Below are 11,624 nucleotides of genomic sequence, written 5' to 3'. Positions count from 1 at the left end.
GATACATAAAGCATACTGCAAGTTTGGGTCTCCAGTTCAGACGTTCTAGTTCTACTCTTGTTAGTGCATTTTCTGATATTGACTGGGCAGGATGCGGTGATGACAGAAAATCAACTGGAAGCTTTGCAGTATTTTTTGGCTCTAATCTTATCTCCTGAAGTATCAGAAAACAAGCCACGGTGTCGAGATCAAGTACAGAAGTTGAGTACAAATCCTTAGCAAATGCCATTGCTGAGATTATTTGGTTGGAATCACTTCTTCATGAGCTAGGAATTAAGCAACATTATATATTTTGTTTATGGTGTGACAATTTAGGAGCAACCTATCTTTCTGCTAATCCAGTTTTTCATGGTAGAACCAAACATATTGAAATTGACTTTTATTTTGTGAGAGAAAGGATTGCAGAGAAGAAGTTGGACATACGGTTTATTCCTTTCAAAGATCAAGTGGCAGACAGGTTCACCAAAGCCCTTCCAGCAAGACCGTTTGAGGAGTTCAAGAGAAACTTAAATATAGGATAGTTTACATTAAGGGAGAGTGTTAAGATTCAGTTTAAACCACGTTGTAATCTCAAACTCTCCTTATCTCTATTCCCTCTCGTGTTCCTCTTGTTCTCTATATGTACCACTGTATCCTAGCGATCGGCCTCAACTTGTACGCCACGAACAGGGGCTCTTCCTGTCACATATAAATAAAGATCACGCGGCTCCTTACGAGGAGTAGGAATGTTTCCAAAGTTTACAAGGTAAGGAGGCTTTAAAAAAATAAAAAAAAGCAAGGCGATGGATTCTGATTGTATCCCATTAAGGTGTGGAAAGGCCTCGAAAACATAGCGAGCAGAGAGAAAAAAAAAAGGAGCGGAACGAGGCTTGGAGAGAGAAGAGACCAAACCCGATCGATCGATCGATCGATCGCCGCATCTCACCTCATGGCGCTGCGTAACCTTGTGACCAGGATGGGGACCCCGGCCGCCGCCGCTCTCCGGCCGCCGTCGGTATCCCGCGGGGCGCAGGCGGCGCGCTCTCGGCCCTTCTCCCGTCAGGTTCGTTCCCCGCTCCCTGTGCCCGCTCGGAGAATTCGCATTGCGTATGTGTCGATATGCTCGTCCAGTCAATCCGGATCGAGGTCTCTTGATTTTGGCGGCGCTCCTCGCCTGCCGCGTAAAATACACCGTGCTCTGAAGCGTTAGATGTACACAACACCCTCTTTGGATGGATCCTCAGTCTAAGGCCATGTTCGTCTCCTGGGAATCAATGCCTCTTGCCACCCTTTTCCCATAGCCTGTTCATCCAATTCGATCTGGCAGTGATATAGTCGCTGATCATCTTAAAAAGTATACTTTTCGTCCCTCAACTCTTGGTGAAGTCTAGATTTGGTCTCTCAACTCCGAAATCGGACAACTTGCACCCCCAACTAACGAAACCGGACAAGGTTTGTCCCTGGTCTCGATTTTGACCGGTTTTGGTGCTGACTGACCCCGGTTTTGACCGGTGCCGACTAAAATTCGCGTAATTTTTTCATATCCTTGAACTTTTTAAAATTCACATACTCTTTTCAAATCCACATAGTTTTTCAAGGTCGTGCAATTTTTTCAAAAATAAACATACCTTTTTCAAATCTGTGAACTATTTTGAAATTTGTGTACTTTTCCAAATCCATGATTTTTTAATTTGCGTAATTTTCTCAAATCAGTGTATTTTTTCAACTTCGTGTAATTTTATCGAATCCAAGTATTTTTTTTTCAAATCCATCTGTTTTTAAAATTCGCGTACTTGTTTCAAATCCGCATACTTTTTAAAGTTCGTGTATTTTTTTCAAATCCGTGTTCCTTTCCAATCCATGAACTTTGTTTGAAATTCACATACTTGTTTCAAGTTGACATAAATTTTCAAATCCACACATTTTTTTCTAATTCGCGAAGATATTCAAATCCGCACACGTTTTCAATTTCACATAAAATTTTCAAACCCAAAAAAATATACGTGAATAGGAATAAGTATGTCAATTTTTAAAAATTACATGAATTTAAAAAAAACCACAGGAACTTTAAAGAAGTACGTGGATTTAAAAAAAAGTACGTGAACTTGGAAAAAGTACGCAGATTTGGAGAAGTACACAAATTTTTAAAAAGTTCACGTATTTGAAAAAAATACCCGAATTTGAAAACATTAAACGGACTTGGAAAAGGTATGCGAATTTGAGTCGGCACGGTCAAAACCGGGTTGGGACAGCACCAAAACCGGTCAAAACCGTGACCAGGGATGAATCTTGGCCGGTTTCAGTAGTTAAGGGCGCAAGTTGTCCGGTTTTGAAGTTGAGGGACCAAATCTAGACTTCGCCAAGAATTAAGGATGAAAAGTATACTTTTCTCTAAATTTTCTAAAAAAAAGTTGCAGTAATGGAATGAACCATAACATTCTTATGGTCTGTCAGACAGGATAATGAAATTTCAGTTAGTTCATTATTACTACATCCAAATTCATTGTTAGGTATTAACATCAGATCAATACGGTACTAACTAACAAAAAGATTTATGAATGGGTGTGTCTTGATTGTATCTGAAGAAGCACTGTGGATTAAGGGCTTGTCTTCCAGACAATAAAACTGCTATCATCACCACATCCAAGCAGTTTCATGTGGAAACTTTTCTGAAATATACGAAAACAGAAGCATAATAAAGCGAACACCTTCCCTTTATAAATGATGCAGATCGGGATGGGTCAGATTTATTTATCCTGCAAGTTAGGATAATATACTGCTTGAGAAAACGATTTAATAGTATAAGATTTCGACTGATATATGGTGTGCTCCTTGAATGACTGCAGTCATAGTTAATGCTGTTGGAAATTCTAATTAATAGATTCGATAATGAATTACTATGCAACACATGATATCTACAAGTCATAAATCTGTAAACTTGAATAAACAGAAGAACATAATGCATTGAAAATTACCCTCAGGTAGCACAGATTATCAGTGAACACCAGATTACGTAAGACTCGTCACACATCATTTTTTTTTGTCCTTGCAAAAAGGAGCTAAAGGCTACCGAGGAACAGTACACCCGCTGTAGACTATATCATCCTTGAGTGCAAAAGTAGGTGTTTCAAAACAAGGGAGGGGGGAGAATATTTCCATCACAAAAACAGGCCTGTGCTCTCTCTTGGATTGTCCTTTTAACCTGCATCCGTATCTTTACGAGGGGCATCTTTAGAACTGAGTGGCAACTCAAGTTAGACCATGTTGTAATTGATGTTAGTTCTTACTCGCTTGAATGCCTTTCTGAAGCAGTGAAGCATCTAGGTTAGTTTGTGAGATGAATGGGTACTTGGATAGGCTGACAAAGTTGCTATTAAAGATGTCAGAAAAGGTTAAATGTTGATTAATCCCCTTCTTCTGTCCACTGAGATACCATACCATTTGCTGTGTATTGTTGCAAAACAGTACCAAATCAGCAATACATAGGAAGGCAAATACTACTTGAGCCACCTTTTAACATGATTGCAACATCCTGTGATTACCTTGGCATAGTATGGTTAATGATAAAAGCATCTTGGTAGTTTTTCAGAAAAATGGGTACTTGAGTAGAGTCAATAGACTGACAAAGCTGCAATTATATAAAGATGTGAGATGCGGTCAAGTGGTGATCAGTGCTTTTTTTTTTCTACTGACTTGGAAGCCTTCTGCATGATTGCAAATTCATACACAAAGGATAAAGAATAGAATTAAAACAGATACAGGTTAAACTGAGTATATTAGGTATAACAAGCATTTCATTCTTGTAGAATAAATAATTGATTTTGATTAAGTTATTTTTGAAGGGAAAGAAGGTACTACCTTTGAGAATGTCTCAGCACCCTCTGTTGGTTTTAGCATACTACTGTTGTTGATGTACTTGCGTGATATAAGCAGATTCAAGATAACACTATTGAATGATATATTTCGTGGGACTTGAGCAAATTCAAGACGGCATTGCTTGCAAAATTTTGTCATCATTTACACTGCACGTTGACATCCGAGCTTATATCGTGTTATCACTGAATTGTAGGTTGAACACGAGGATATTTCCAAGATACGTGCTAAAAAGAAGTATGAGTTCAGTCTGTTCCTCCTTGAACGGTCAGAAAAACAGCTGGAGTCTGCGAAGTATGCGACCATAATTTATTCGTCAGATGCTTTTGGCTACAATTAGTATTAGATGATTTGAACTGAGACCCTAATGCTATGGTTTCTGCACTCTTTTTCTTGAAGGGTCTGGGCTCAGAGGTTTCAAAGGGCAGACAAGTACCTGGGTTGGACTCTCAAGGTGGTCATGCCTGCTTCTCTTGTGGCTGTGATAGCAGGGTCCAAGTAGGCGATCAAATGTCCATTCGCTGTTTTGTTTATTGATGATGGCATGTGTTATGTACGGGCGCTCTACTTATGGCTCTTGTGCACTTTGTCTATAGCATGTTATGTAAGTCTCGGCTTATGGCGGTTCGAATATGATCACTATGATGATGATAACATTACCTGGTGAAAGATGAGCCGGGCAGTTTTATTAATGCAGCAGAACATATTGTTGTCCTGAAAATAAATCATATGAGACTTGGGTTAAAATCAGATTAGACAGATCCTCTTGTGCACATGACATGGTCTATTGAAATTAGAGAACATATTTAAATTGCTAGGACATGATCTAGAAGAGCAGGGTGGGACTATTAATCACAAAAGTAGTATCTAATTTTAGCACATGGAGCGATTTTTTTAGTAGCGGCCCATAACAGAAATATAAATTCTGGCCCATCTAATCTCCAAACCACACGTACGAAACCGAACGGCAACGTACGAAACTTTACGGACCGAAAACGAACGAAATTACGGTGGCAAGAAGCAATAGCTCTTTCTTTTATTAGTAGGTATAGATATAGATTAGAGGGAGAACTAACGATAGGACAGGTATGGGCGTGCTCACCCAGGCCTCCATGGGCCACGCACATCAAGGTGGCGGATGAAGTTTTATTTTGTTTTGTTATTTTTTTCCTTTTCCTTTTTTTCCTTATATATTTTATGAAATATTCGATATATTCTATATGTATCATAAAATTATTAATTTAACGATTGTATAAAACCGGATAAAAACATTAAAAAGTGCCAATTTTGTTTATGTGACTGAGAGAAATGTTCTTACATTCTAGAAAAATCATTTAAATAGAAAAAATACACACACATTATGTAATTTAAATTCTTTGCGCATAAAAATAAATGTTGATGTAATTCAAAGTGTTCACACATTTTAAAACGTGTGATTTTTAAAAGATTCACAAAATTTAGATTTTTTGTACTCGCGTTTCAAAAATGTGCATGGCATTTTAAATATTGTCCATGTTTTTTATATTTATTATAATAATTAAAAGGAAAAAGGAAAAAAGAAATATGATTGAAAATAGAAAATGAAAAGGAAAAGGAAAAGGAAAACTAATCCACTGTCGTTCCACACAGGAAAACCAATGGAAGAAGAAATGTTGTGCGTCGGAAAACCGAAAACACTGCTTGTATGCTCGCAACCAACAATATCTTCAAATTGCGATTTTTTCCTCGATGGTCATGGAAAAAAATACGAGGAAAAAGAACATCAATGTGCCAACCAACATTTGCTGGAAACTGATAGAATCCAGTACTAAACGATGTTTCAAAGTTTTGAAAAAAATCTAAGAAAAAGTGGGATATTAAGAGTGCTATGTTCTATTGTCTTGCGGAAGTTCAAGTTGAAACACATTATGGAATGCGAGCTATGAAAAAAATTAGCATTGAATTGTGTTGAATAGTAACATCACTGTTAATTTTTTATTTTTCTTTCATAGCTCGCATCCATGTGGTGTTTCAACTTGAAAATTCGGCATATTAATAATCATCATCATCATCATCTTAACATCTCGTACTTTTTCAGAGTTTCTAAAACTTTTAAACGTGGTTCCATGAAATTTCTTTGAATGTTGGTTTCCATGTGATATACTTCCTCCGTTCCTAAATATTTTTCTTTCTAGAGATTTTAACAAATAACTATATACGGAGCAAAATGAGCGAATCTATACTCTAAAATATGTCTATATATATTCGTATATGGTAGTTCATTTGAATTCTCTAAAAAGACAAATATTTAGAAATAGAGGGAGTATCTTAAAAAAGAGGATAAGATGCCTATGATTAATTATGCAAATTTATGAGCCTCAGAGTATCCTCGTCGGCTGGATCTCACCCGACTGAATGCACACACAATCAAAACACTCGCCCGCAGACCAGTTGATCGATCAAAACACATGCATGATGATTGGAACCGTGCGTGCGTGGGTTGTTTTTTGTAGGCGCAAGATCATAGGGGGTATTGGATTGCACGCGGGGAGGTTACTTTTATGCCGATGGGATGGGGAGGATGGGAGCTCGGTCCATGGTGAGTATTGCCGCCGGCAGGAGGGCTAGGGTTAGAAGGAAGAGAGAGGTGCGGTTATGTTGGCCGGTTAGGTCTGGTGTCGGGCTGTTGCTGCCCCCTTATCAGGAAACCGGATAAAAAGGTCAGGTTTTTTTTGTAACATGTCATGATTGACCAAATCTTTTTTAGTTAGTACTTCCTTCGTTCTGAATTACTTGTCACATGTATGGATGTATCTAGATGTTTTTTACTTTTAGATACATTCATTTTTGCGACGAGTAATTTCAAACGGATGGAGTAGATAAATAAATGTATAATTGCCGAGCGTTGCATTGTTGCCTATGGTTGTCCCCACTCACATTGATCCAATCCACTGCCCCACTGTCCGGTGAGAAGCACGGTCGTGGGCTTGCGGCGTCGAGAGGCGACAACCGTCGTAGAAGAAGTTTTTTTTTCTGAGGGGTCCGTTGTAGAAAAGGTTTTGTTTTGGGAGCCACTAGTTAACGAGCGCTTCTTCGGTGGCCTCGCAACGATCAGCGCCACTTGACACGCTCTCAGCCATTCGCCACGTGCCGCGCTCTGGGCGCTCTTTCTGGATTTTGTTTTTTTATTTTTCCGCACGCGTTTTCGGCTATTTAAACGGGTTTTTTCTAGGGTTTTTTTTTGAGGTTTTGGTTTTTCACCGGTCTTCCTTAGCTTTTCGACAAAAAAAATAAAAAAATGTTGCATGAAAAAATGTGTTTTCTTTTTTCTTTCCTTTCGCGAGAGGCACGGTTTTGCTTTCGAGACAATCACGGCCGTGCCTCTCGGAAACAAAAAAAAGAGGTTTTCTGTTTTTTCCTTTCGTAAGAGTCACGGCTTTGCTTCCGCGAGAGGCACGGTTATGCTTTCGCGAGAGTCACGGCCGTGCCTCTCGGAAACGGAAAAAAATGCGTTTTCTGTTTTTTTCTTTCACGAGAGTCACGGTTTTTACTTCCGCGAGAGTCGCGGCCGTGCCTCTCGGAAAGAAAAAAAACTCATTTTCTGTTTTTTTTTCCTTTCGCAAGAGTCACGGTTTCGCTTCGCGAGAGGCACGGATGTGCTTTTGCGAGAGTCACGGCCATGCCTCCTCGGAAACGGAAAAGGACGCATTTTCTCTTCTTCTTTTTCTTCCGCAAGAGTCACGGTTTTGCTTCCGCGATAGGCACGGTTGTGATTTCATAAAACGAAAAAAAACCAGTGCTTCCGGATCGGTTTTTTCATGAAAAAAAGTTCATCAAAATCTATCAACATGGGATCTAGTTTTGAAGATCTCGATACGAGGAATCCAACGATGAAAGCGGTTTAAGATTTGGATGCACGATTTGAGAGATAAAATGTTTTGAATAAACGAATCTATGAAAAAAGGAAAAACTTCCAAGTTGCAACAAATAATGCACTGCATGTGCATCATTTGTCGCAACATGGAAAGTTGGAGTGATCTTTGCAACAAGCACTCCTCGATTAGTGATTTCGTGTTTTAGGGCTCCGTCGTAAGTGATTTTCACCACCGGGCTGCGCTGAAATCCCTGGCCTGCCTTGCCACCAAACGGGCCGGGCTGCCAGCCCATGTGCCAAAGTCTGTTTAAGCCCGCGGGACGACGAGAAAAAAGAAGAGATAAATACACCGGGAATCTTCAAACTTGCACGCAACGGTCAGTTTGGTGCATAAACTTATAAAATACGTGATTCTGGTCATCTAACTTGTGCGGACGTGCAAATACGGTCACATATCCCGTACATGGGCGTATCCGATGCTTGGCTGCCTGCTGTCAGCAACAGATGGCGCTCAGCGCAGAGTGTTTTTGCACAAAACCCCATAGCCTTTTTTATTTGTGAAAAAATAACAATTGGTGGGTCTCACTTATCAGTATATAGCGAAATTTAAATACGAAGAAGTGTGTCGCCCAGTCTAGAACACATGCCTAAGGCGAGGACACAATCCGGCCAAGCCACTCCAACCCAATCCTGTGGACGTTTACGTAGTATAACTTTGCTTTACTGTACTATAACGAAGGAGCTCGTGTAGCAGAAATGGGTTCCATTTTGTGCGGCCTATTTTGCATCTGCTCTCCTTTTTTTTACAGATTAATAGATATGTAGTATGTAAATTATAATCTCAATAATAAAATGACTTTCAAATATTGTTCATTTATTATTTTAAAATAATATTTATGAATTATAAAAGATATTTGCATAATTATAATACAAATATTTTTTAAATATTCATAATTGTAAAAACATTGTTTTCAAAATTTGTAGAATAACTTTAAAAATAAAAATAATAATTTTAAAAATAGTAATAATTAAAAAATGTATGTATAGTTGCACCTGTTCGTTTTTTTGAAATTTTTGAAGCAGAAAACTTTGTTCATGTATTATTTTAAGATAATATTGTTAATTAAAAAAATTGTGTCATAATAATATAAGTATTTTTATAATTACTATTCATAAATAGTATTTTAATTATACAAGAATTTCAATAATTATACACACGTTTTTAAAATCTTATGTTTGTATAAGTAAAATATTCATAATATAAAATCTAAAGTCTTGTTATGAATATTAATCGTGTCTAATATGTAAATTATATATTCTTTTTGAATATAAATCATGATTAAAAATTATACACAAGTGAATATTCATAAATATTTAATAAATATTGTATTCATCATTCTGTATAATTTAAATATAAGCCACGAGTGTATAATTCTTTTTGTATTCATCATTTTTTTATTTAATAACATTTTAAATGTCTGTATTAAATAAATATATTTTATGTAATACACAAGTTTATATTTCATAAACTGTTGACTCTACATTTTACGCAAGAACATGTGTCGAACATCATATGAAGTCACGTCATGTGCACGACACATATTTAGTTGATAATCCCGGACGTTTTCGGTATAAGTGAAATTGTATCTCATGTTAGACACGTAAATGTTCCTGTTACAATGATTGGGTCTTTTTTGTGCGTACCTGAACTAGCTAGACCGAAGACCCACCACTCGCGCTTCTGTATTTCGCTCCTCGCTGGAACGTGTTTTTGATACCAATGATGATTGTTTTTCTGCAAATAAACAAAGACGAGGCTGTTTTAAGCAAGAACATGTCGCACCGAGTGCCATCTTGTCATTGACAGTGGGCCTTGCACCCTCTGACCTGCCAAGCAAGTATCGGATACGTCTGCGTACTGGATATGTGACCGTATTTGCACGCTCACGCAAGTTCGATAACCAAAATCACGTATTTTATAAGTTTGTGCACTAAACTGACCGTTACGTGCAAGTTCTAAGACTCCCAATGTATTTACCTCAAAAAGGAAAGAAAGAAAGTAAAGGAGCAGGAAGAAGAAACTTGGAGAGAGAAGAAAACCGAGATCGAACCCTAGCCGCCGTCTCCAAGCTCGATCGATCTCGGCCATCTCATCCCATCCCATCCCATGGCGCTGCGTAACCTGGTCACCAAGGTGCGGGCCCCGCTCTCCGCCGCTCTCCGGCCGCCGTCGGTATCCCGCGGGTCGCCGGCGGTCCGCTCCTGGCCCTTCTCCGCAGCCCCCCGTCAGGTTCCTTCGCTCCCCACCTCCCTTGCCCGCCCGCTTGCTTGAAGAACTGGAATTCCTCACCGGCACAGCAAGCCTCAGCCGCGTGATTTCGCCGCGTAAAATACATGGTCATCTGGTGCGTTAGACGGATGCCATGCCCCTCTGGTCTGGCCTGGTGGATCCTCCTTTGTAGGCCTTGTTTGGCACACCGGGGTTTCAAGCCCCAAAGCGGCTGGGCTGGGGATTATGGGGGGATTTGGTGAATCCCTTCCATTCACCAATCACCGACTTCCCCTCCCACCCCAAATCCCTGTATATGAAATTGTTTCTTGTCTGGCATAGACCGGCAGAGCTGCATTTTCTATGAAGATGTTTGGATTTAGACGTATCTTTCTTTTGCAATATTAATTATCAACACTTGAACAGCAAGTTTGCATTTCGCATTGCCTGCTTATGTTGGTTTACTTGGCTTGTAGGGTGAACAGCATGGGAAAAGAATTTTAGATTTTGAGTCAGCCACTGAAGAGGAGGTCATTCGGGAGGCAAGATTGCTAGACAAACAGATTAACAAAAATTTGTCACATATCAGGTAAGATCATTACAGTTTGTTGCTTTATTTTACACAAATGACGATCCTGAGTACATGAAGTCCTTTTTGGAAATGTGGAATGTCCAAGATGGCATTTTACCCTTTGTAGTTATTATTTAGTGTAACTTCAGCATCTCTCTGACTTAACAATTTGTCCTCTTTTCTTTTGAAGGGAGTACAACGAGAATGTCATGCCAAGAGTTTTGCAGGGTATATATGGAAAAGTGAAGTGGTTCTTTGGTGCTGGCGCCGTTGTCGAGCTTGTACGTCTGGGGATTTCGGCACGTCAGGCTAGTGTTGGACATTCAGAGTGAGGGCACTCTGTAGTTGATGTTGTTGGATGTCTCATGATGGAGCTCTCTGTTTATCCCCTAGTCTCTGTTATCTGTCTCTGATGTGTCGATTATTACTATGCTTATATATGGCCTGACTACCAACCAGCCTTCTGTGTCTTATATACCAGCACTCTGCTAAGCAACTCAGTTTATATGGTCTGACTACCAGCTTTGCGTGCTTGATGTTTCAGCACTCTCATGTGTCAACTGTCAAGTATTACTACTCATTCTTTATGGCATTCTTAGCCCCTCTCTGGGAGGGCTGGAATATATACAGAATTGAGTTTCTGCTCCCGGATGAACAGTAGAACATGCCGAAATAGTAAAAAAGGAAAATCGTTTTTAGATTAAAATTGAGGAGAGTTTCACATGTGCCAAATCTCATGATGGAACCACATTTGTGAAGGTTTGGATAAGGAAAAAAATCGATGCCCTAAAAAGAATAATATTGAAAGTATTTGGTTTTTTACCACACATCCATGAATGTCGTGTCTTCACGGAAAATTGCACGCAGATGGAAAGCTATGCAATGTTTGTTGTAAAGAAAAAATTAGGTATGTTTTGATTTTCATTATATTCTTCAAAAATTACTGCTATACCATGTGCATGTGAGCTTGCTACTCGAAGCACACTTCAATTTTACTGGGCACTATAATGTGTTCGTACTTGTTCCTGGTTGTAAATTTGTTTTTGGTTGTTGTATTTTGGTCACGGAAATGAGAAGAG

At 39.1% G+C, this 11,624-nt stretch overlaps 2 protein-coding genes across 2 annotated transcripts; both read left to right on the top strand.

Annotated features, from left to right (window-relative positions):
* Positions 1 to 825: 825 nt before the first annotated feature.
* Positions 826 to 4,544, top strand: LOC125506410. Its single transcript, XM_048671227.1, has 3 exons — positions 826 to 1,042; positions 4,049 to 4,146; positions 4,252 to 4,544. Exons 1-3 carry the CDS (start codon positions 929 to 931, stop codon positions 4,352 to 4,354), a joined length of 315 nt encoding a protein of 104 aa, XP_048527184.1. The 5' UTR covers positions 826 to 928; the 3' UTR covers positions 4,355 to 4,544.
* Positions 4,545 to 9,754: 5,210 nt separating this feature from the next.
* Positions 9,755 to 11,097, top strand: LOC125506409. The gene is made up of 3 exons (XM_048671226.1): positions 9,755 to 9,995; positions 10,451 to 10,563; positions 10,736 to 11,097. The coding sequence occupies exons 1-3, from the start codon at positions 9,873 to 9,875 to the stop codon at positions 10,875 to 10,877; spliced, it is 378 nt and encodes a 125-aa protein (XP_048527183.1). The 5' UTR covers positions 9,755 to 9,872; the 3' UTR covers positions 10,878 to 11,097.
* Positions 11,098 to 11,624: the final 527 nt, after the last annotated feature.

This window comes from Triticum urartu, chromosome 5, assembly GCF_003073215.2.
Source record: "Triticum urartu cultivar G1812 chromosome 5, Tu2.1, whole genome shotgun sequence".
Lineage (NCBI taxonomy): Eukaryota > Viridiplantae > Streptophyta > Magnoliopsida > Poales > Poaceae > Triticum > Triticum urartu.
The sequence above is the reverse complement of the archived record's forward strand: the minus strand, read 5'-3'. Positions and strand labels throughout refer to the sequence as shown.